The sequence below is a fragment of the Grus americana genome, chromosome 29 (genome assembly GCF_028858705.1).
Source record: "Grus americana isolate bGruAme1 chromosome 29, bGruAme1.mat, whole genome shotgun sequence".
Taxonomy (NCBI): Eukaryota; Metazoa; Chordata; class Aves; order Gruiformes; family Gruidae; genus Grus; species Grus americana.
The window spans coordinates 3,299,231-3,321,360 of NC_072880.1; the positions used below are offsets into that span (position 1 = coordinate 3,299,231).

A 22,130-nucleotide genomic window follows, 5' to 3' on the forward strand; every position below is an offset into this window, starting at 1 on the left:
TGCCTGCGGGGCCTGGCCAGGGGACTCAGGAGAGGGGCTGCCCCACGGGGACCCCCACACGACTGCTCACCCCTGTAGAAGAGGAACTGGATGAAGTGTTTCTGGTTTAACCCCCTGACGCAGTTGTTGATCCTGCGGATGGACAGACAGACGGGTGGTGGGGGTCTTGCTGTCCCCGGTGTACTGTCCGGTGCCCGGGGACTGGAATGAGCTGTGGCAGAGCCCCTTGCGCCCCGGCGTGGGGCCATACCGGAGGCACCTACCAGCAGCAGTGGCGGCGCACATGGTGCACACGGTGCACGCAGTGGTGGCAGGCACGGCGGTGGCAGATGTGGCGGTGGCGGACGCGGCGGTGGCGGATGTGGCGGTGGCGGCAGGCCTCGCAGCGGTCACGCACCGTCCAGCCCTCCTGGCTCCGCGTTCAGCGGGGTCCGGCCGCCGGCAGAGCGGGGCAGCAGCGCAGCCCCTCACCCCCATCTCGCAGCTCCCCGGCCTCACCCGCTCGGGCTTCCGCGGGGCCCCGCTGCGGAGGGCGGAGAAGTCGATGGCGGCGTCGGGGAAGGGACCCACGCGTGGGGACGGGGCGGGGGGGGGGGGAGCGGGGACGCGAGCACGCACCTCGCCGGGACGCAACGGGGCGGCCACCCCTGCGCCCGGGCGGGGCTGAGGACCCGCTCCCCCCGCGGCACCCAGGCGGTGGGTCGCTCCGTGGGGCTCCGTGGGTGCCCCGGGCGGGGGTGGGCGCTCACCGGGGTCGGCGAGGACGGCGCGCGCGGCAGGCCAGCAGCAGCAGGATGAGGTGGAAGGGGCGGCGGGGGGCACGCGTGGGGTCGGGGCAGCGCGCGGGGACGGAACCCGGGGACCCCCCCGGTGGCACGTGCGGCGCAGGACGGGCAGCGCACGCCCAGGCACGTGAGCAGCGGGCACACGGACCCCGCCCGCCGCCGCACCACTTCCGGCCCGAGCGCCGCGCCCAATCGGAGCGCAGCCTCGCCGTGACGCAGGCAGTGCGGGCGGGGCCAGCAGGCAGATGGAAGGGCGGTGGCGTGCGCGGTTGCCGCGGCGACGGGACGGGGCGGGGCTTGCTCTGGACACGCCTCCTTTGGGCGGCCCCCGCGGAGCTCCGCCCCCCCGGCCGGCTCGGGCTCCCCCGGGTCCCGCCGCCCGCCCGGGCACCCCCCCGTTCCCGTCCCTCCGGCACCCCGAGGGGCCCCCGCCCGCTCCCCTCCCCGGGACCCGCGTCCCCGTTTGCCACCCCCAGCCGGGACACCGGGCCCAGCCTGCCCCAGGGGCCTGGGTGGAACCGCCCCGCCCTGATCCTGCCCGAGCGGGGCCCTGTCCCCGCCCTGATCCCGCCCCCAGGAGCCGCCGCGGGGGGAGCGTGACCGGCTCCCGAACGGCCCCTTTAACACCTGCCACGTCACCACGCCCCGCCCCGCGCTCTCCCCTCCATTCCAAGATGGCGGCGGCGGCCGGGTGGGGCTGAGGCGTTCCCACCGCCGGCAGGTACCGGGGGGTGGGGGGCGGGCCGGGACCGGGGCTCCCCCACCCCCGCACCCCCCTCCGCGGGTCTCACCCTTCTCCTCCCCCGCAGCGCCCCGCGATGCGGCCCGGCCGCCTCGACGCCCCCAGCCGCCCCCGGTGATCCGGGCCCCCGGCGATCCGGGCCGGGCCCCGCCATGCTGCGGCGGCTGCTGGAGCGGCCCTGCACGCTGGCCCTGCTGGTCGGCTGCCAGTTCGCCTTCGTCGCCTACTTCTCCCTGGGGGGGTTCCGTAACCTCACCTCCCTCTTCGGCCGCGCCGCCGGGCCCGTCTTCGACTACTCGCGCACCCACGACGTCTACGCCAACCTCAGCCGGCTGCTGCCCCGCCAGCCCGCCCGCCCCGACCCCGCGCAGCCCCTGCCCTTCTGCCCCGAGCGGTCGCCGTTCCTCGGTGAGTGCGGGGCCGCCCCCGCGGGGGTTTTCTGACCTTGTGCCGCCGCGCCCGGCTCTGCCCCCGGCGGAACAGGGAGAGCGGCCGGGGCAGGGACCGGCCCCGCAGCTGCCGGCCCGGACTGACCGGCTGGGCGGGCAGGGCCGGTCCGGGGAGGCTCCCGGTAAACGGTTCTGGGCAGGAGGGGGGCGGCCCCGGGGATGCGTGTTCCTCGCGGGTGCCGCCCCACGCCAGCCCCCTGCCTCCCCCCGCGCAGTCGGCCCGCTGACGGTGAGCTTCAGCCGGGTGCCCACGCTGGAGCAGATCCGGGCGAAGAACCCGGCGGTGCGGGAGGGCGGCCGGTACCAACCCTCCACCTGTGAGCCCCGGTCCCGTACGGCCGTCATCATCCCCCACCGCAACCGTGAGACCCACCTGGGCCACCTCCTCTACTACCTGCACCCCTTCCTGCAGCGCCAGCAGCTCCAGTACGGCATCTACGTCGTGCACCAGGTGAGTCCGGCGGGCACAGGGGGCTTTGCCGGGCTCGCAGAGGGCCGCTGCTGCAGCCCCCTCTCCCCCAGGCAGGAAACTCCACCTTCAACCGGGCCAAGCTGCTGAACGTGGGGGTGAAGGAGGCGCTGAAAGACGAGGAGTGGGACTGCCTCTTCCTCCATGACGTCGACCTCATCCCCGAGAACGACCACAACCTCTACACCTGCGACCCCTGGAACCCCAAACATGTCTCCATCGCCATGAATAAATTCGGATACAGGTGAGCGACCATAGCGGGGAGCGAGCCGGCAGCGAGGGGACCGGTCCCGGCCCTGGCTCAGCGTCTTCCCCCCTCTCGCAGCCTGCCGTACCCCCAGTACTTTGGAGGGGTCTCGGCCCTCACCCCTGACCAGTACATGAAGATCAATGGTTTCCCCAACGAGTACTGGGGCTGGGGCGGCGAGGACGATGACATTGCCACCAGGTAGGATGCTGCGGGGACCTGTTGGTCTCACCATCACCTGCGTTCGTGTCCCACTGGGAGGCACTGACCGCTTGCTGGGTCCTGGGATGGCATCGTTGCGCAGGATGAGTGTGTGGGGGCCGTTGCCGCTGCACGGGGTGGGGGGGGGATGCAGACAGCGTCCCTGCACCCTGGAACCCTCAGCTGACACGGGGGCTCATCTGTAGGGTGCGCCTGGCCGGCATGAAGATTGCCCGTCCGCCCATCTCCATCGGCCACTACAAGATGGTGAAGCACAAGAGCGACAAAGGCAACGAGGAGAACCCCCACAGGTCGGGGGGGCTGTGGGGGGGCTGTCGAGGGGCACGGGTGGGCCGGCGAGGGGCTCGGCGGTAACATTCCCCCTCCTTTGTCCCTCCCAGGTTCGACCTGCTGATCCGCACGCAGCGGATGTGGACGCAGGATGGGATGAACTCGCTCACCTACACGCTGCTGGCCAAGCACCTCCACCCGCTCTACACCAACCTCACGGTGGACATCGGGACGGACCCCCGCGCCGGCCGGGGCCGCAGGGGGCCGGTGCCGGGCCATGAGGGCCAGAGGTACCGCAGCAGCACCAGCCTCTTCCGGGAGGAGATGCTGCGCAAGCTGCCCCGGGATGCCGCCGGCTGGGGGGAGCAGGGGCTGTCCCTGTTCCCTCGGCTGCCCACAGCCACCGCGCAGCAGCTGCCGGCCGGTAACGGCACCCAGGGCGGTGCTGGCTCCCCCCCAGCGCCAGGGATCACCCAGCGCAGCCCCGAGGCTGCCAGGGAGGGTGATGCCCAGCCTGGGAGCAGCACCAATGTGGCTGCGGCACAGGAGGAGGGGACCCTGCTCGCCCGCAGGGACAACCAGAGCCTGCCGCAAGGTGCCCGCTAGCCACTGGCCACCACAGCCCCCACGTGGACTCTGCTTGCTGCAACCCGGCACCGGGAAGGACCCCTGTGGTGCGTGGGGTGGGGGGGCCACAGCTGGGCGGGTTGCGCTGCGGCCTCACTGGAGAGACTGGGGGGAGCAACAAGCCCCAGGGGCAACTGCCAGGGAGCTGCTGGCCATGGGGCTGGTGCCTGGTACTGGGGGGCACCCCTGGAGAAGGGTGCAGGCAGAGCTGGGGTGAGCCAGGGGCTTGCCTGGCCCCATCTCCCTGGGGGCTGCGGGTGCCCAAAGACGGTTGCAGGCTGCGCTGCTGGCGCACGGTTATTTATTCTATTTATGAGCTGCTCCCTGGACCTTTATAAGGGTTTTTCAATAAAAAAAAAATTTTGTCCTACTGCCGCGGGGCTGCCTGGTGCCGGGAAGGGACACGGAGACACCGGGGCTCAGCGCGGCTGCCCCACCAGCCGCCCAACGGCCGCTTTGGCGCTAGCAATGCAGTCATTGACGGAGACGCCGGCGTAGGAGGCCCCGATGAGGCTGAGGGGCAGCTGCTGCTCTGCCAGGAAGCGGCCGATGCGCTCTGCGGGGATGGGGACGGGTGGTGGGCACCTCTGCCGGGGCCCGGGGACCCCCATGCCCCGGCCCCCCCTTACCTGTGCGCTGCCAGTGGCCCAACGTGTACTGGGGGATGCAGGCCTGGGAGGGGGGGAGCAGCTGGTGAGTCCTGTGGGACACCCCCTCCCCCCCCCGGACCCCCACCCCGCAGTGCCGTCACCCACCTGGTGCACCCTGACGATGGAGCGCGTTGGGGCTGGCTCCAGGCCCAGCTGCTCCCGCACGGCCGCCTGCGCCCGCTGTAGCAGCAGCGATGGTGATGCTGCTGCCGGGTCCCCGAAGCTCTGCCCGAACCAGGCGCCTCCCAGCATCACCTATACGGCACCGACAGCACCGTGAGCCCCCCCCGCCCCCCCGGATCATCCCTGTCACACCCTGCCCCCATCCCCAGCCACTCACCGTCAGCCGCACTGAGGCGGCCCCCGTGCCGTCGTGCTGGGGGAAGGCCACCGAGTCGTAGACGATGCCCAGGAGGGACGCATCCTCAGAGGAGGGCACCAAGTGCCCAAAGCCCTGGGTGGGAGCAGCGGCAGGAGCGGGATGGGGTCACCCGTGGGTGCTGGGAACACTCTTGGGTGCCGGGGGACACCCGTGGGTGCTGCTCTCACCGTGACGGGTAATGTGACGCCCTCGTACTGCAGGTTCACCACAGCCACAGACACGGCAGGGATGCGCCGCAGCTCCTGTGCCAGCGGCTCCGCCTCAGCCGGCAGCACCTCAGCCAGGGCTGGGGGGAGAGGGGATGTCGGGGGGGGACGACAACGCTGTCCTCTCTGCTGTCCCCTCCCCGGGGAACCCAGACATTCCGGCACCCCCACCCCTACCTGCGGCTGGGAGGGCACTGACCAGGTGGTCAGCCATCACGGTGCCGTCTGCCAGGGTGAGCTGGGGGGAAGGAGAGCGGTGGGGGGGGCACTGGGAAGGGGACCCGGGCATCCCGGCACCCCCACATACACCAGGGCCCTACCTGCCATCGGCCATCAGGGTGACGGTGCAGGCGGCGCAGGGGTGCGTGGCAGCGCAGCTCGACGCCATGCAGGCGCAGGAAGGCCGCCAGCGCCTCAGCCAGGCTCTCCATGCCGCCCCGCAGCGACCACTGGCTCCAGCGTTCTGCCCGCGCTCGCTGGCTCAGCGCCGACTCAGCTCCACGCTCCTTCCCTGTGGGTGACAATGCCGGCGTCCCCTCTTGCTGTAGTGGCGGTGCCGAGGTGCCTGCCCTCCCCCCAGGGCATCCCTCCCAGCCCCGCGCTCACCGGAGCCCAGCGCCAGCCCCAGCAGGACGGATCGTCGGCGCCGCTCGGCCTCGAAGAGCGCAGGGAAGCAGGAGCGGACACTCAGTGCCCGGCAGTCCCCGGCGAACACCCCCCGGCACAGGCTGTCCACGGCAATGTCGGCCACCTGTGGGGACACGGCAGGATGAGGGCGGTCCCTGCCCGGGCCCTGCCAGGCCCCGATAAGCCCCCAGCGTTATCGCCAGGCACAGGCACCCACCTCCCGGCCGAAGCGGCGATGAACAAAGGCGTGCACACTCTCGTCGGGCTCTGTCCCGGCTGGCGCCAGCAAGTCCCGCACCCCGCTCCAGAGCAGTGCCCGCGAGAAGGGGGGCACTGGCCGCAGCAGGGCCCTGGGGACACCGAGAGCTTAAGGGAGGGCGGCCCACGGGTGGCACCGGGGTGGCACCAGGGTGGGCACCTACCCCAGGCCCGAGGGCAGCTTGTGCAGGGCCCCGCCGACATAGAGGAAGCGGTTCCTGGAGGCCGGGTGGTCCCCGGGGACGGGCAGGACGTCACCCTCCAGGCCGAGCTCGGAGACCTGCGGGGACACGGGCAGGACGGGCACGGCAGAGGGCACAGGACCTGCCCCAGGGCAGCCTCAGCCGGCCCCCGGCCCCCACCCGGGGACCCCCCGGCCCCAGCACCCTGGACCAGCCCAGGGACCCCATAAGACCCTGGCACCCACCCAGGGACCCCTGTCCCCCAGCACCCTGCCCCCAGACACCCTCTGGCACCCTGCACCCAGCCCCAGGGCTCCCCCGGACTGCCGCACCCCGGGACCCCCGTGCCTTTGTGCCCCCAGGGGCCCCGACACCCACCCAGGGACACCCCCCCAGGCCCAGCACCCTGCACCAACCCAGGGCCCCCATAACACCCCAGCACCCACCCAGGGCCCCCTGTCCCCCAGCACCCTTCCAAGAGACACCCCCCTCCCCGACCCCAGCACCCTGGGATCCCCCTGTCACACCGAACCAAGCCCCAGGGACCCCCGAACCCGGCCCCCCGTACCATGTGCAGGGTGTCGGTGCCCACCACCCCGCCGGGGCGGATGCCCCTGGGCCCGTGCTCGAACACGGCCCCGTCGGCGGTGCGGGTGCTCTGCAGCCACCCCCCCAGGCGGGCGCTGGCCTCCAGCAGCAGCACCTGGGGACAGCACGGTCACCCCGGGGACACGGCGGCTGGGGATCCCGGGCCCGCAGGGACGGGACCAAGCCACCGGGGACAGCCCGGCCCCCGCGGACACGGGCCCGCGCTCACCTTGGGCGGGCGGGGGCCGCGGGCCAGGTGGTAGCAGGCGGCCAGGCCGCTGATGCCGCCCCCCACGACGGCCACGGTCGGCGGCATGAGGGACCGGGGCCGGGCGGGTCAGCGGGGCCGTGCAGAGCGCCGGGACAGCGGCACAGCGGCACCCCCGCCCGCGCCGCTCCCGGCCCCCGGGCTCGGCAGGCCCCGCCCCTTCTCCGCGCCTGATAAGGGAAAGGGCGGGGCTAGCGAGGCGGAGCGCCAATGGCACCACGCTGTCCCTTGACGGACAGGCGCGGGGACCGCCCACTGGCGCGCTACGGCGGCTGGGCTGGGCCAGTCAGCAATGCGGAACGCGCCCCCGCCCCCGCTGACCTACGTCCCGGCCCGCCCGACAAGCCCCGCCCCTGCGCTCGATACCCCGCCCCTCCAGCAGCTCTCGCGCTTCTCCTCTTGAAGCAGGCTCCGCCCCTTCTGCCTCTAGCCACGCCCCCCACGCAAAGCCCACCCCGGACCCCACGGCAAGCCTCGCGCCTTGCCACTAGCCCCGCCCCCAGCGAAACAAGCCCCGCCCCCGCAGCCCACACGCCACGCCCCTTGGCTCCAGCCCCGCCCCTCCCACCCAGGGCCAACCCTTCGCACCTCCAAACTGGGGGTTTTTAGGGTTTTTTTAGTAAATTTATTCACAAAAGCCCCACCCAGGGCAGTGCGGGCTGCGGCCCCCCGCCCTCTGTCCCCACCCCGCCGCAGGGGGCTGGGGGCCGCTGCCTGGGCCCTGCGGGGAGGGGCTGGGGGTCCGGGGCGGCTCAGGGCCTCCTGCCGTGCGGCTCCTCCAGCTCGTAGAAGAGGACGTAGCCCTCGCTGGACGGCACCTGGTTCTCGCTGATGGGCGAGACGCTGCGGCGGCACCCTCAGCCCGCGCCCACCGCAGCCGGGCAGGGGTGGGGGCGTGGGGCCCGGGCGAGCTGGTGGGGGGCGGTGGGGGTGGGGGGCACCTACCGGGAGTCGTTGTAGACGCGCCAGCCGGCCGGGTCCCGGCAGAAGGCGGTGTAGTGGCCGTAGTGGACGCTGCCCGAGTGGTTGCAGAGGGCGTAGAGGCTGTAGACGGGGCTGCCTGCGGTGGGAGGCCAGGCTCAGCGCTGCCCCTGGGGCTCGGCGGTGCCCCCCTGCCGTGTTCCCCCCATCACGTTCCCCCCGCCGCGTCTCACCCGCCTTCTCGCTGGCGAACTCCCGCAGGTTGAGCTGCTGCAGGGGGAAGTCCACGAAGACGGAGCACTTCTTGATGGAGTAGCGGGTGGTGGAGAACCGGTTCAGGTCTGGGCAGTGTCAAGGGAAGCATGGCCCCGAGCGGCTGGAGGGATGGCACCGTGCTCCCGGGGATGCCCCCCCAAGCCCCCACCGCCAGCGTCAGCAGCTCCAGGGGTCCCAGTCCTCTCCCCCGGCCCCCCACCCTCCGGTCCCCAAAGGATACGGAGCACCAGGATGCGGGGGAAGCGCTGGATGGTCAGCTTCTTCGTGCTCCGCGTCCGCTGCCGGCACTTGTCGCAGACCTGCTGGCGGCACGGCACCGGTGAGAGGGGGCCGGAGGTGCCGAACGAGGGGTGCCGAGCCACCAGCCCCAGCCTCTTACCGGGGCGTTCTCTGAGTCCAGCTCCTCCTCCTTGGTGAAGAGGCTGAAGCAGTCGTGCAGCGAGACCTTGCCACCAGCAAAGCTCTTCTGCAGGGGGAGAGGGTCAGGTGGGGGATATGAGGGGGACAGGGGGTGGCTGGGGGGGCTCTGCCCCATCCCTACCTTTGGGATGGGCAGGGAGAGATCACAGAAGACCTCAAAGGTGGTGGAGCGGTAGCCGCACGCCTGGCACTTCAGGCAACTCTTCAGCTGCCCCACGAAGAGGTCTGGGGGCGAGAGAGGGCATGAGACCGGGCAAAGAGGAGTACCCCAAGGGGTTTGGGAGCTCCAGGGGGGTCACCCCTGCCCATCAGCGCGCACCCACGATCTTGCTGTCCTCCCTCTCCAGGTATCGCTTCCACATCTGGTTGGCGCGTTCGTCGTCACTGCGGGGAAGGACGATCGGTTGGGCTGCGTCCCCACGGCCGGGGCTCCCCCACACTGGGACCCCCCTCACCTCAGCGTCTCTGGGTCCTCCAGCGCGGGGGTCCGCCGAGCGTCCGAGAGGATGCTGGGCGTCCTGCGGCCCTTGCGGTTGATCTCCACGTGCAGCCGGTCCATGAAGAACTTGAGGAATTCCTGCGCGTCCTGCTGGCTGCGGCGGGATGGACCCATCGTGCCCACCGCTGCCCCGGCCCCCCGGGAGGCAGGGGAGTCGCCGGGGGTCCCTTGGGGTGCATGTGGGGGGCAAAGCCTCACCTGTATCCAGTGAACGAGGGGACGTATTTCTGAAAGACGGCCTTGAAGCGCCCGGGGTTGACGGCTTCAGAGGAGTCGGGGTGCCAGAGAGCAGCGATGACATCGGCGAAGGCTGCGGGGATGGGGAACATGCCGGGTGTCAGCGCCAGTGGGGTTTACATAAGAGCTGGGGGGGGGGGGGGATTAGCTGCGGGGGTTTCCGTCCCACCTTCGGTGAGCTCCTGGGAGGCGCGGGGGCCGGGGGGCTGCTCCTGCTGGAAGTCCCGGCGCAGGCAGTAGTCCCGCAGCGGCTTGGTGCTGCTCAGGCACTGCAGCACAGCATTCATGAAGCACTGCGGGGACAGCGACAGGGACGTGGTGATGCCCTGGGGGGCCACCGGGCCTCAGCGTGTCCCCCACCGTACCCGGCTGTGCCGTGGGGACCACCGAGGAGCTGGGGGATCCTTGGGGACACACCAGTCCCGCCGGGATGGAACTGCTTTGTTATGGCCGCTGCAAGCCCATGGGGACCCCTGGTCCCTTGCACGCCCCAGGACAGAGGGACGGGAGGGCTCGGGGGACATGGGGACGAGGGCGCTTACCGTGTTGCCCAGGTTCCTGAGGCCGACGTGGCCCGAGCCCAGCAGCAGCGTGTGATGGGTCTGCGGGGACACAAAGGGACAGGAGTGAGACCCGTCCCCACGCAGCAAACCCCTCTGGCCACCCCTCGGCTTCCTACGGACGGACTGACGGACGGACGGCCCCCCCCAGGCTGTGGAGGCTTCACCTCGCCGCTAACGAGCAGCAGCCCCATGACGGCGGTGTGTACCACCGACTCGGAGATGTCGGCGCCATGGCCCTGCAGCTCCCGCTTCGTGAGCAGGGTGCGGTGCAGCTTGCGCGGCAGCTCTACCAGCGTGGCTCCCTGCAGCCCCGGCATGGCTCCAGCACCGCCCGGGCGCCGGGATGGGACTGCGGCACCAGCGTTGCCAGGCCCCTTCCGCCTCTCTAAGCCACAGCTCATTAGCTGATCCGATTTCCCCTGGCTATTCTGGGCCTTGCTGGAGGCTCATCTCAGGGGGATTAATTAGTGGGAGAGCCACCTCTGGGACAGCGGGCACCCGGAGAACAGGCAGCGGAGGCAAACGCACCTGCCTGCCCCACACCGTGCCGGCAAGGCGTGGGAGAGCGGCACAGGGAGCAGGACGGCTCAGCGGGGCCGGGGCAGCCCCCTGTGCCACCGGTGGGGGATGTGCTGCAGGGATCCAAGCTGCGTCCCCGGCCAGCGCAGGCCCAGCCCCGGGATTTCAGGGCACCTAATCCCCACACGTGGCCCAGGGCGAGTGGAGGACAGGGCCCGGCTGCTCCGCAGGGAGAAGGCGGATGCGGAAACAGCATGGTACCGGCCAGCCCCCAGCACCCCCGGAGCCGAGGGGACTCGACCCTTTTGCAGTGGGGGTCCGCCAGGAGGAAAAGAGCAGGGAGAGGTGAGACCAGCACCCCCATCCCGCCCCGGCGGCGTCACCCGATGGGAACGAAGCTGTTGCCCTGTGACCAGGAGCCAGGGACAAATCCTGGGGCTCTTACGGCTGTCGCCTTCTCCTCGGTCCTGCCGGGTGCCGGGGCTCTGCCCAGGGCAGGGCTGCTGGGTGCCGGGACATCGGGGCTGTGGGCGTACGGGGTGTCGGGGGCAGTACGAGTCCTCAGGCAGCCCTCAGGCCGGACGGAGAGCAGCGGGGCGGCATGCTTCCCATCCAGCCCCGGGGAGACGTTGACCCTCCGGAGAGAGGAGCTCCTCCTGAGTGCCAGCGAGCCGGCGCTCAGCTGGTGGCCACAGTCCCTCAGCACCAGCCGGCTCAGCACCGCCGCCACATCCTCAGCGCGGCCGCCACTGCTGCCGCCCTGGCTCAGGTCCCCGATGCTGATGGATTTGGAGCGGGCCAGGTTGCTGCGCCGGCGCTCTGCCTCGCGCCCCGCCAGCGAGGCCCCGGCAGGTAGGGAGAAGGAGGCACTGCCTGGCACAGCACCCGCCTGCGGAGAGCCGGGCACCCGCACCGCATGGTCCGCCTTCACTGGCCCCCGCCGGCACGCTGAGCTGCGGAGAGCCTCCCCCCGTTTTGAAGCCCGACCCCGGTCCAGCTCCAGCTTCTTGCCACGGTCATCCAGCGGGCCGGGCCGGGGCGGCAGGAGGCGAAGCTTAGGGGCCGGGGAGAGCCCGTTGGCAGCGGCAGCAGAGGCCAGGGCGGCGGCATGGCGCTCCTGGCTCAGGGCCCGGTGGCTACTGGGCAGCTTGGCAGCAGCCTTGGGCTGGGAGGTGACGACGGCGTGGTCCCTGGTCCGGCTGACGCGGTGCTCCGAGGCTTGGGGCATCGTGGGGATGGCCGAGAGGGGAGCCCTGCAGGGAGAGTGACCAGGCTGACACCGGCAGTGCCGGGCGGCGCACGGGGGCACCAGGACGTGCACCCACCTCTCTCGCCACGCCTCCTCCCGCCAGCACCGCTCACAGCCCCCCGCGGCAAGTGGCCGGCCGGAGAGTCCCGTTGGCGGGGGCCCTGCGGCACAAGGAGAGACACTTTGGGTCACCGGATAGGACCGGAGGACGGCATGACCCCAAAGAGACCCCGCAGCCCCCCTCGCCCGGCTACTGTGGCACCGGCAGGAGGTGAGTGCTGTGCCGCGCTCCCCGAGCTGGCGGGTGAGTCACGGAGATGCTCAGCACCACCGGGAGCAGGTTCCTCCCACCCGCCCGCTGCGGGCTCTGCCAAAACACCGCACGGAGCGTCCAGGCAGCAAGGCAAGGCAGCCATCCCCCGGCTCCTGATCCGGGGTGGCACCCAGCACCGGGGGGGTGCAGGGCAGGCCCTGCGCGGATGCAGCCGGCACTCGGTGCACCCCGGGGAGGGCTTGGCAGCAATGGCTGTCCCTGGGGAGCAGCTGGAGCAGCTCTGGGGGGAGCTCGATCCCACCGGGCACTCGCCGGCTCGGCCACGGCAGGCAGGGAAGGAAGGATGGCATTCCCGCTGCAGGCGCAGCGCCGGGAGGGGACGATGGCCGCGATGCAGCCGCAGGGGCTGTGGCACAGCACGAGCCCTTGGCTGCCGGACGGAGCGAAGGGCCCCGCAGGGTTGGCCATGGCGATGGCAGAGGCCTCCAGCCCCCCGTCCTGCTCGTCCCGGGCTCCAGGGACCCCTGTCCTGCCCGGCCCCTACACCCCTGCCCGCTCCCCGTGGCCCACCCAGGCACGGTCCCCTGTGCTGGACACCCCCGCCCTGCCTGTGCCCGTCCCCCACCCCACGCTGCCACTGTCCCCAGCTCTGGTGACCCCCCCACCCCCCTCCCCGCCTTCCTGGGCACCGTCTCCCCCGCCCCACGGGCACCACTCCCCGCCTCCCCCGGGGCCCTGTCCCCCACCCGTGTTCCACACCCTGCCCGGTACCGGGGGACACCATCGAGCGGGGCGGGGGCTATCGATGCTCCCCCCCTCCGGGCCTCACTGCCCGCCCCTCCCCCCGGACCCGCAGAGCCCCTCCTCCTCCCCGGTGCGCCCCGCCGCCCCCCTCCCGCGCCCCCCCCCCGCTGACGCCGGTGCCCCCCGCCCCCGCCGGGCCGCCGCCCGCCGCCGCCCGCCGCCGCCGTACCTCCCGCGGGCCGCCATGGCAACAACTCCCGCAGCACCCGCCGCCATCTTTGTTCCTCCCGCCCGCCGCCCCGCCCCCGGCGGCCTCGCGCGCCGCACAGCGCCTGCGCCGAGGCGGCGCCACGCCCCCCCACCTGACGCCTCCGCGTCTCTATGGAGACCGAGCGGCGTCCCTCTCCGCTCTTAAAGGGGCCGCCGCGCCCGGTCGTCTTAAGGGGGCAGCGACCCCCGATTAAGTGTTATTGTAGGGTCGCGCAGGGCGGACGGACCCCCGAGGGCTGTGGAGAAGCCAGGACACCCCCGCCCCCCCGGCGGGACCCCCCCCCAGAGCAGCAGGCAGGGGCAAGGTGGGGGCTGAAGAGTTTATTGGGGAGCAGCAGCGAAGCGGAGGGGAGGGGGGTGGCGGGAGCAGCTGTGGGGGAGGGGGGGGACCCTCCTGGGGGAGGGCAGCACCCCCCACCCCCACCCCGCTCACTTCTCCTTGTGCTGGATGATACCTTTGGCGACGAGGTCGGGGATCTCCACGGCCAGCCAGGGACCCAGCTGCAGGGACAGAGGGTGAGCAGCTGCGTGGGGACCCCCCCACGGGTGACAGCCCCCCCACGGGTAGACACCCCCGACTCACCCCCAGTGCCATCAGATGGGCCAAGCCGAATTTGGGGACGTTCCTGGCCCAGAGGGGCTTGAAGTGGTCGCTGAGGCAGATCTTGCCCCCCCTGAGGGGAAGAGGGAGCTGTCAGCCCCCCCAGCCCCCCCCCAGACGCGGGGGCACCCCCAGCCCCAGGACAGCCCCCCCACACACACCTGTACATCTTGGCCGTCTTCCCATCCAGCTCGGGGATGGCGATCTCGGGGGCGGTGGAGGGGTAGGTCACCGGGATCTGCGGGGGGGGCCGGGGGGTCAGCAGCCCCCCCAGCCCCGCACCCCCCCCCCGCCCACCCCCTCCCCGCTCACGTCAAACTCGATGGCGAACTCGTACTTGAGCAGCTCGTGGACGTACCAGCACTTCCCGAACCACCTGCAACACACGGGGGGGACCGGCCCCCCCACGCCCCTCAATCCCGGGCTCCCCCCGCCCCAGACACCGGAGCGGCCCCGGGGCGGGGGTAGACCCGGCCCTCCCCAGCCCCGCTCACCCACCGGGTGCCCTCGGCATTGGACTCCAGCCGGAACCAGTCGTTATCGGCGCGTTTGTTGTTCTCCACGTACTGGGGGGGACGGAGGAAGCGGGGGTGAGCGGGACCGGGGGAGGACCGGGGGGGTAACGGGGGGCCCGAACCGGCGGTGGCAGCCCCGGCACACCTGGATAAGGGCGCGGTACTCCTCCTTCAGCCGCGGCGCCCAGCCCTCCCGATCCCGCGGCCCCGCCGCCGTCCGCAGCAGCGGCAGCTCCGCCACCGCCCGCCGCGCCGCCTCCTCCGCCATCTCCCCGCCGCCGGAAGCGGCCCATCTTGGCTCGGGGCGGAAGTGACGCTCACGGAAGCGCTGCGCCCCGCGACGCCATCTTGCTTAGGGGCGTAACGCGACAGTGAGGGTGGGGCTTGCGGATTCGTGCCGCCATTTTTACTAGGGGCACGGGCAGGGCGCGACGCTATCCTGGCCTCCCCCATCTTTAGTGCTGGCAGAACTGAGTTTGTCGGGTCTCAGCCGCGCTCATCCCCCCCCACCCCCCCGGGCCCCACAGCACCAGGGACACGGCGGCGGCTTCAGAGCTTTATTGTCACGGGGGGGTGTGCAGGGGCTGTCATGGTGGGGCTCAGGGCTGCCCCTCAGCCTTGACCATGTCCACCAGGGAGGAAAAAAAGTTGTAGAAGTTGCTCTGCAGCTCCTGGGCCAGCGGGGCCAGCTGCTTGTTGGCCCGGTCCAGGTAGGCCCTGGGGGGAGAGGCGGATGGTGAGGGGGGGCCTGAGGGGCAGCCAAGGGGCACCCTCAGTTCCCCCCGTCCCCCCCATACTCAGCCTGGCTGCGCAGCTTCTCCGTCTGCAGCTTCTGGGGCAGGTCCTTGGTCACAAAGTCGGAGAAGGACTGGAAGTGTTGGGTGAAGAAATCGTCGGTGCCCAGGGGGGTGGCCTCATCGTCTGGGATGCCACGCCTCACCAGGGCGGCCTGGAGGCAGCAGGCGCAGAGCAGCAGCAGGGCGGCCACCAGCACCTTCATCTTGGCAGGGCTGGGGGGCTGGGGGGCCGGTCAGCGGTGCCAGGCCTGCCCCACAGCTCTGCTGTCCCCTCCTGTCCCCTCCTGTCCCCTCCCGCCCCAGCGCACCTCCACACCCCCCCTTCCCTGTCCCACCACTGCCCCGGCGTCCCCATCCTGTCCCATCCCACCCCATGGAACCTCCTGCCCCACAGCCCGCTCCCAGCCCAGCCCCACGGCTCCGCTGCCACCATCCTGCCCCACTCCTGTCCCATCCCATCCCGCGACATCTCCTGCCCCATCCTGCCCCATCCCTGCCCCACAGCCCCGTCCTGCCCGGGTGCTGGGTGCCGGCTGCCACTCACCTGGGCAGGACTCTGGGGGTGCGGCGCTCTGGGTGCCCCCTCAGCGGATGCTTATATCCCCCAGGCCAGCTCCCGCCCCTGGGCCAAGGGGGCCGTGTCGGCCCCTACCGCAGCCTGGGTAAACACAGTGGGGATAAGGGTCACTGTGGGGGATGGCCCCTCCTCGTCCTCACTGGGGGTGGCCTCACACCCCTGGGGTCCTATCCCTGTGTCCCTGGAGCCCCGTGGCCCTGGGGCAGGATGCAGGCAGTGGGTGACAATAGCCCAGGGATCATGGCTGCGGGTGTCCCTGGGGGCCGGGGTTGCTGCAGTGGGGGCTTGGCTGGTGGCCCTGTGGCATGCAGTGGCCCCGTGGCACGTCGTGATCCTGTAGCACGTGTGACCCCCTGGTGCGTTGCAGCCCCACAACACGCTGTAACCCTGCAGCATCATGGGACCCCTGGAGCAGCCCCAGGGCCCCCCCTTACCCCAGGGCCCCCCATACCCCCACTCCAGCACCCATCAGCCCCTCTGCCCCAGCCCACAGGTCCCAGTGGCCACCCCACCCCAGGGTCCTGGCTCAGTGGGGTCACCCTGGGGGGCTGCACGCCCTGGCCCACCCCAGCCACTGCCAGCACCTGCGGCCGAAGGTCATCGTCCGCCTTATCGCTGACCCTCGGCCGCCAACGTGACGGTGTGACTCAGCGCAGGGCAGGCGGGGGCCGTCCCCTGGGGTCCCGGAGGGGGCACCCGTGGGGGGGGGAGCCTGGGGACACCCCACTGCAGGGCCGGGCTGGGGGCCAGCTCCAGCGCTGTCTGGGGACACGCGGCCAAAGGGCACCTGGGCGGCACCGGGGGCAAAATCCTTCGTCCTCTGGGTGGCCAGTGGGGCCACCGGGGCCCCTTCCCCTCCAAGCCCTTTCCAGGAAAGCTGCTGGTGACGGCAGCAGGGGACGGGGACAGGGTGGACATGGGGAAGGTCCAGGGACACGGTGTGGGGGGGCAAGGAGGGGACACGGGGAGGGGGCGTGGGGGGGAACACAGGGAGGACACGGAGGGGAATTGGGATGCAGCGGCGGGGTCCAGGGAGGTGGGGAGGGAACATGGGGCGCGAAGGGAACTAGGGAGAGGGACAGAGGGGACGTGGGGGGAACAGGACATGAGGGGGCAAACGGGATGCGGAGGGCGAGGACAGGGAGGAGATGTGGGGCACATGGGACACGCGTGGGGAGACACGGGGAACGGGCAGCGGAACGCGGCAGCCCCGGAACGGCGCCTCACGGGGCCGGAGGGTCCGGGGAGTGGGGTTCAGCGCGGCCCCGCCCCCGCGGGCTCAGCCAATGGGCGGCGAGCACTGCCCGCACCCGCGATGGTGGCGGCGGCCTCGGGCGGGCACGGCCTCACGAAGCCGCTTCCGGTGGCGGCAGCGCCCGCGCCCGCGATGGCGGCGCCCGGCGGGGACGGGGGGGGCGGGCGGCCGTAGGGCCGGGCCGGGCCATGGGCAACGTGCTGGGTCCCGCCGCGCCCCGGGCCCCGCGCCGGGGGGAGCCGCTCGGCAGCCCCGGCAGCTTCGATGAGCTGCACCGGCAGTGTAAAGGTGGGGCCGGGGGGGGGGGGCACCGGGCACCGGGGGGACACCAGGTCCGGGCACCGGGGGGGGGTCACCGGCAGCTGTGAGGGGTCCCGGCGGCACCGGGGTGACGGGGGCGGGGGGGGGGCTGTGGGTGGCCCTGGGAGAGGCGGGGTGGCACCGGGGGGCTGGCCCGGGGGCGGCTGGCAGCGGTGTCCCCGGGGGCGGGGGGGCCCGTGTCCCTGCTCAGCCCCCCCCCGTCTCTCCCAGATGTTTTCCCGCAGCAGATGGAGGGGGTGAAGCTGATCGTCACCAAGACCCTGAGCAGCCACTTCCAGGTCAGGGGGACACACAGGGACCCACGGGGCTGCACTGGGGGGGCCGCCGCCACCCCCTGGCCACCCCCTGACCCCGCCGCCGCACTGTCGCCGCAGGTGACACACACGGTTCACATGAGCAGCCTCGGCCCCTCCAGCTACCACTTCAACGCCACCTTCGTGGGGGACCGGCAGCTTGGCCCCACTGAGGTGAGGCCCCCCTGCGGGGGGGTGGCCCTGGGGATGGGGGGTGTCCCGGGGGTGGCCGCAAGGCTCTGAAACGGCACCAGGATGGGTGGGGGTTACCCGGGGGGCAAGGGGGTCCTGGCCTGTGGCTGAAGCTGGGGACAGGGGTGAGAGTGTCCCTGTCCCCCCTGGCTGACACCCCCCCCCCCGTCCCCAGGCCTTCCCCACGCTGGTCGGGGACATGGACAACAGCGGCAGCCTCAACGCCCAAGTGATGCACCTCGTGGCCGAGCGCATCCGCACCAAAGCTGTCTTCCAGGTGGGACCGGGTGGGAGAGGGCCCTGCGTGGGGTGGGGGCTGCCAGGGTGTCACCGTCACCCCACGGCAGTGGCAGGACGGTGGCAGGACCCGCCGTGGTGCCCGTCCCCTTGCAGACGCACCAGGCCAAGTTTGTGACGTGGCAGTTTGACGGTGAATACCGGGGGGACGACTGCACCGCCACCCTCACGCTGGGCAACCCCGACCTCCTCGGCGAGTCCGGTGAGCGCGATGACCCCCATCCGGCTGCCAGGCCTGGGGTAGCCAAGCGCTGAGGGCCGTGCTTGTCCCCGCAGTGATCCTGGTGGCCCATTTCCTCCAGAGCGTCACGTCCCGCCTGGTCCTGGGCGGGGAGATGGTTTACCACCGGCGGCCAGGGGAGGAGGGAGCCATCCTCACGCTGGCGGGCAAATACACGGGTACGCGGGCACCCCGCGCTTGAGGGAGCCACGGGCACGGCCCCGGGGGTCCCATCTGCCATGCTGGCCCCAGGGGGGATGCGCCGGCTCCCCTCGCCCTCCGCTTTGCTTCTCTCTTCCAGCTCTGAAGTGGGTGGCGACGCTGAACGTGGGGTACGGCGGCGCCCACGCCAGCTACTACCACCGAGCTAACGAGCAGGTGAGTGTCCCCCGCGTGTCCCCATCCCCCGCGTGTCCCCATCCCCCTGGGGTCTCATGTTTTCTGCCCCCCAGGTGCAGGTCGGGGTGGAGCTGGAGGCCAACACGCGGCTGCAGGACACCACCTTTGCCTTCGGCTACCAGCTCAACTTGCCGCAGGCCAACATGGTCTTCAGAGGTGAGTGAGGAGCCACGCCAGCACCTGGCACCCCCGGTGCCGGCCGGGTGCTCACCCTGTTCCCCCCACAGGGCTCCTGGACAGTAACTGGAGTGTCGGGGGGGTGCTGGAGAAGAAGCTGCCCCCCCTGCCTGTCACCCTGGCTCTGGGCGCCTTCCTCAACCACTGGAAGAACCGTTTCCACTGCGGCTTCAGCGTCATCGTGGGCTGAGGGGCCGCGCGGGTGGGCGGCACGTGCCGCTGTCCTGCTCAGGGAGCTGCCGCGCCGTGCCGTGCCGCGGGGGTGTCAGCCAGGCTCCGCTCTCATGCCAGTGGCGGGGGGACCTGGTCCCTCACGGCCCGGGGACACTGTGTGACAACGTGCGGTGGCCGTTAGCACCTTCAGGCTGAGGAGCTGCTGCCGCTCGGGGCTGGGGGGCCTCTGTCAGCCCTGGCGTTTACCCGCGTCGCCCTCCTCGCCCCAGCACCGCGCTTCCCTCTGCTCCCACCGCTGCTCTGCCTTGGTTTCCCTCTGGCAGCGCAGGGAGTGGCTCCGGGCCACAGCGGGGGCTGGAGGTGCCGGCGGCGCCTGCGTGCACAGACCCACGGAGCCTGGAAAAATAAAGGAGCTTTACTCTGCCCTGTAAAGTGCCGTGGTAGCTGGTGAGCCCTGGTGCTTGCAGCCAGGGGCCAGGGCTCAGTGCGGGCTCTAGCTGATGATTTCGGAGAGCAGCGGCGTCATGGAGGACAGGTCCTGGATGTGGAGGATCTGCCGCGTGTTCTCCACCTTCAGCGTCTGCAGCTCCGTCAGCAGCAGCAGTAGCTTCGCGTAGAGAAACCTGGGACGGGGGGAAGCGTCCGGCTCGGAACTGGAGGCCGTCCCCACGGCAGAGGGGATCGTGGCTGTGCCAACCCCCCTGCACGTACCTGCCCTCGGGCATGGGGTGCTGGTGGTCGATGTAGCTCTTGAGCGTCAGGGCCACCTTCTCCTGGAAGCAGTCGATGAAGTCCCGCTGGGTGATGCCGGCATGGTCTGGGGGTGCAGGCAGGGTGGTGGGTGGCCGTCAGCAGGGCTGAGGGGACGTCCCGCCGCCGCGGCCACCACGGTCCCTACCTGGGGAGAAGAGCAGCATGGCCTGGAGCAGGACGTACTCAGCCTCATGCAGCTGCAGCTTCTTCAGGCTGATGTGGAACTTGAGCAGCGGCTCCAGGTAGATCTGCTGAAATCCAGCTGGGGGGAGTGCGGTGGTGACGGGTGAGCCAGGACGGGGACACGGCTGTCCCCGCTCCCCAGTGCTGCCGTCCCCCCCCCCCCCCCTCACCCAGGGCTCCGTCCTGGATGGTGTAACAGTGCTGCCCGCACTCCCAGGCGTTGGTCTCTGCATTGAAGACGGTGTTGAACTGGATCTGGCAGATCTCCAGGGTGGCCCCTTTGAGCAGCGAGATCTGGTCATCGATAGGCAAAGTCCTGCCGGGGGGCGAGAGGAGCCGTCAGGGCCGGGGTGGCGGTGGGGGGCCTCCCACCCATGCCCCCCTCCCCGCACCTGAAAGCTGGGATCTCCTTGGCAAAGTTGATGACCTGCTGGATCATGAAGGTGCTGAGGTCGGCGAAGTGGGGCAGCATGGAGAAGACGTCGGGCAGCACATCCTCATCCAGGCAGTCCAGCTGTGGGGATGGCGGCCACGGGGCAGGGACGCCCGGCTCTGGCGGGCTCTGCGGCCGTGGGCTGGGGACGTAGAGGCGCACAGCGGGCTGCAGCGGTGGCAGCCGGGGTGTTAGTGCTGTGCCAGGGTGCCCGCGGGGGCAGCTGGGTCCCAGGGGCCCCACTCACCCGGTAGTGCGTGAACTGGGAGAAGCTGGAGTCGAAGGTGCGCTGGTGGGCCGCAATGAGGATGCTGATGAGCTCCTGCTGCTCTGCCGTCAGCCCCCCTGGCTGCTCCCGTGCCAACCGCCGCTGCCCCCGCAGTGCCCGTCGCTGCTGCAGCGCCTCCTCCGACATGATCACTGCCGCCGCGCCGCCACCATCACCCCCGGACCAGGGACTGGGGTCACCGGTGGCATGGCCCCCTCCTCCCTGAGGTGCTCGGAGCCACCGTTTCCCCGTGGTCCCTTCTCTCCAAGGGGATCCCCCTTGTCCCGTCTCCCGCACCACCCTGCTGTCGCCTCTATGCCCCATCCCTTGCTGTCCCCTCCCACCCCACAGCGCCTCCACACCCCCCCTTCCCTGTCCCATCACAGCCCCAGTGTCCCCATCATGCCCCATCCTGTCCCCTCCCACCCGGGCTGGTCCCCTTGTCCCCCCCAGGTCCCTCTCATCCCCTTTTCCCCCAGGTCCTCCCTCTCCCCTCTGCTCCATGTCCCCCTCTTCCCCCCGGTGTCCCCCCCACTCTGTGGTCCCTGTGCCACTGCACTCACTGTCCTTCCGCATGCCCATGTCGAGGCACTTCTGGAGGCGGCAGGCCTGGCATTGCCGCCGCTTGGCCTTGGTGACGGGGCAGCTCCGGGCGAAGGGGCAGGTGAAGCGGACGCCCTTGTTGATGGAGCGCCTGGGGGGACACGGGAGCTGTGAGACCCTGTGGGGGGGACAGAGGGGCTGCAGGGGCTGGGGGACAGGATGTTCTGGGGCAGGGGCCATCTCCAACCCCCAGCACCCCATCACCGCTGTGCCCTGGAAAAGGTGGGTGGCCCGAGCACGGGGTGGCAGCAGCCGTCCCCTCTTGTCCCACCCAGTCCCTGTCTGTGGGACAATCTTGTTCCATCCCACCGTTTGTCTTGTCCCATCCCATCCTGCCCTGTCCCCTTGTCCCATCCCATCCTGCCCCCCCGTCCCATGCCATCCTGGGTCCCCCCCGGTGGCAGCCCCCACCTGAAGAAGCCCTTGCAGCCCTCGCAGGTCATGACGTGGAAGTGGTACCCGGTGGCATGGTCCCCACACACGGCACAGACCTTCTTCTCCCCGGGCTCCGCGTCGTCCTCCCTGGGGACCCGGGGTCCCGGCAGCATGAGGGGGCTGCTCTCCGGGTCTGAGGGGCTCGACACGGACATGGCCGGGGACGTGGGTGATGGCATCCGGACCGGGGGGACTGCAGGGAGGACAGAGCCTGCAGGATGGGGCGGGCGTGTACAGGGGTGCGTGCGTGCGTGTGTACAGCTGTGTGTGTGTGTGTGTACACACACCATGGCTCCTGCTCAGGTAACACCTGGCACTGCACCCTGCAGGCAGTGCTGCCCGTCCCACGGCCACTGCCCTGACACCGGCTCCTGCATCCCGTCCCCTACGTGTCCCCCCACCCCACGGTGCGCTGCCCTTGTGCACCCCCCTGCCACCATGACCTCCCGCCCCGGCCACCACCGAACTGTCCGCGTGACACCCCCAAAGGCGGCCGGTGCCCATTGGTGCCGGTACCTGGAACCCGGTGCCCACTGGTACAGCTGGTGCCCGGTGCTCGCCGCCACACAGCGAGGGGCCACCCGGCCCCTGCTCGTCCCCGCTGCCTCCCAGTCGGAGCCCTGTGGAGTTTGAACCTTGAACTTGAGCGAGGCTGCGGCAGGCGGGGACAGGCGGCACGTGGAGGGACAGGTG

At 71.4% G+C, this 22,130-nt stretch overlaps 8 protein-coding genes across 12 annotated transcripts; 2 read left to right on the forward strand and 6 right to left on the reverse strand.

The window, feature by feature from the left end:
- Positions 1-384: 384 nt before the first annotated feature.
- LOC129197513 (translation initiation factor IF-2-like) lies at positions 385-1,681 on the reverse strand. The gene is made up of 3 exons (XM_054806003.1): positions 1,603-1,681; positions 750-1,540; positions 385-523 (listed from the first exon to the last, which is right to left on the reverse strand). Exons 1-3 carry the CDS (start codon positions 1,679-1,681, stop codon positions 422-424), a joined length of 972 nt encoding a protein of 323 aa, XP_054661978.1. The 3' UTR covers positions 385-421.
- Positions 1,424-4,182, forward strand: B4GALT3 (beta-1,4-galactosyltransferase 3). Its single transcript, XM_054806115.1, has 7 exons — positions 1,424-1,506; positions 1,595-1,935; positions 2,192-2,427; positions 2,499-2,689; positions 2,771-2,893; positions 3,100-3,204; positions 3,295-4,182. The coding sequence occupies exons 2-7, from the start codon at positions 1,680-1,682 to the stop codon at positions 3,788-3,790; spliced, it is 1,407 nt and encodes a 468-aa protein (XP_054662090.1). The 5' UTR covers positions 1,424-1,506; positions 1,595-1,679; the 3' UTR covers positions 3,791-4,182.
- Positions 4,096-7,135, reverse strand: PPOX (protoporphyrinogen oxidase). 2 transcript variants are annotated; one of them, XM_054806114.1, is made up of 12 exons: positions 6,934-7,135; positions 6,685-6,819; positions 6,099-6,214; positions 5,894-6,026; positions 5,656-5,800; positions 5,370-5,560; positions 5,227-5,287; positions 5,011-5,129; positions 4,802-4,915; positions 4,567-4,716; positions 4,441-4,483; positions 4,096-4,367 (listed from the first exon to the last, which is right to left on the reverse strand). In XM_054806114.1, exons 1-12 carry the CDS (start codon positions 7,018-7,020, stop codon positions 4,231-4,233), a joined length of 1,431 nt encoding a protein of 476 aa, XP_054662089.1. In that variant the 5' UTR covers positions 7,021-7,135; the 3' UTR covers positions 4,096-4,230. The 2 variants fall into 2 exon arrangements, with proteins under 2 accessions (XP_054662089.1, XP_054662088.1); XM_054806113.1 differs by lacking the exon at positions 4,441-4,483 and having other exon boundaries at positions 6,934-7,123.
- A 453-nt stretch (positions 7,136-7,588) lies between these two features.
- USP21 (ubiquitin specific peptidase 21) lies at positions 7,589-12,990 on the reverse strand. 2 transcript variants are annotated; one of them, XM_054806104.1, is made up of 14 exons: positions 12,904-12,990; positions 11,733-11,817; positions 10,853-11,660; positions 9,868-9,927; positions 9,495-9,618; positions 9,287-9,398; positions 9,045-9,182; positions 8,909-8,973; positions 8,711-8,814; positions 8,549-8,635; positions 8,390-8,468; positions 8,127-8,234; positions 7,918-8,032; positions 7,589-7,815 (listed from the first exon to the last, which is right to left on the reverse strand). In XM_054806104.1, the coding sequence occupies exons 3-14, from the start codon at positions 11,633-11,635 to the stop codon at positions 7,725-7,727; spliced, it is 1,866 nt and encodes a 621-aa protein (XP_054662079.1). In that variant the 5' UTR covers positions 11,636-11,660; positions 11,733-11,817; positions 12,904-12,990; the 3' UTR covers positions 7,589-7,724. The 2 variants fall into 2 exon arrangements, with proteins under 2 accessions (XP_054662079.1, XP_054662078.1); XM_054806103.1 differs by lacking the exon at positions 11,733-11,817 and having other exon boundaries at positions 12,904-12,978.
- A 260-nt stretch (positions 12,991-13,250) lies between these two features.
- On the reverse strand, positions 13,251-14,365 carry UFC1 (ubiquitin-fold modifier conjugating enzyme 1). The gene is made up of 6 exons (XM_054806132.1): positions 14,206-14,365; positions 14,044-14,111; positions 13,858-13,921; positions 13,707-13,783; positions 13,528-13,618; positions 13,251-13,445 (listed from the first exon to the last, which is right to left on the reverse strand). The coding sequence occupies exons 1-6, from the start codon at positions 14,326-14,328 to the stop codon at positions 13,374-13,376; spliced, it is 495 nt and encodes a 164-aa protein (XP_054662107.1). The 5' UTR covers positions 14,329-14,365; the 3' UTR covers positions 13,251-13,373.
- Positions 14,366-14,603: 238 nt separating this feature from the next.
- LOC129197564 (apolipoprotein A-II-like) lies at positions 14,604-15,550 on the reverse strand. Of its 2 annotated transcripts, none has more exons than XM_054806134.1 (3): positions 15,402-15,550; positions 14,858-15,078; positions 14,604-14,777 (listed from the first exon to the last, which is right to left on the reverse strand). In XM_054806134.1, the coding sequence occupies exons 2-3, from the start codon at positions 15,058-15,060 to the stop codon at positions 14,660-14,662; spliced, it is 321 nt and encodes a 106-aa protein (XP_054662109.1). In that variant the 5' UTR covers positions 15,061-15,078; positions 15,402-15,550; the 3' UTR covers positions 14,604-14,659. The 2 variants fall into 2 exon arrangements, with proteins under 2 accessions (XP_054662109.1, XP_054662110.1); XM_054806135.1 differs by having other exon boundaries at positions 14,858-15,070; positions 15,402-15,529.
- Positions 15,551-16,619: 1,069 nt separating this feature from the next.
- TOMM40L (translocase of outer mitochondrial membrane 40 like) lies at positions 16,620-19,194 on the forward strand. Its single transcript, XM_054806123.1, has 9 exons — positions 16,620-16,977; positions 17,221-17,288; positions 17,385-17,477; positions 17,671-17,772; positions 17,889-17,994; positions 18,069-18,191; positions 18,314-18,390; positions 18,465-18,567; positions 18,639-19,194. The coding sequence occupies exons 1-9, from the start codon at positions 16,878-16,880 to the stop codon at positions 18,776-18,778; spliced, it is 912 nt and encodes a 303-aa protein (XP_054662098.1). The 5' UTR covers positions 16,620-16,877; the 3' UTR covers positions 18,779-19,194.
- Positions 19,158-22,073, reverse strand: NR1I3 (nuclear receptor subfamily 1 group I member 3). 2 transcript variants are annotated; one of them, XM_054806117.1, is made up of 9 exons: positions 21,954-22,073; positions 21,414-21,630; positions 20,963-21,093; positions 20,379-20,551; positions 20,091-20,299; positions 19,869-20,014; positions 19,661-19,777; positions 19,474-19,579; positions 19,158-19,385 (listed from the first exon to the last, which is right to left on the reverse strand). In XM_054806117.1, exons 2-9 carry the CDS (start codon positions 21,614-21,616, stop codon positions 19,256-19,258), a joined length of 1,215 nt encoding a protein of 404 aa, XP_054662092.1. In that variant the 5' UTR covers positions 21,617-21,630; positions 21,954-22,073; the 3' UTR covers positions 19,158-19,255. The 2 variants fall into 2 exon arrangements, with proteins under 2 accessions (XP_054662092.1, XP_054662091.1); XM_054806116.1 differs by having other exon boundaries at positions 20,963-21,120; positions 21,414-21,648; positions 21,954-22,050.
- Positions 22,074-22,130: the final 57 nt, after the last annotated feature.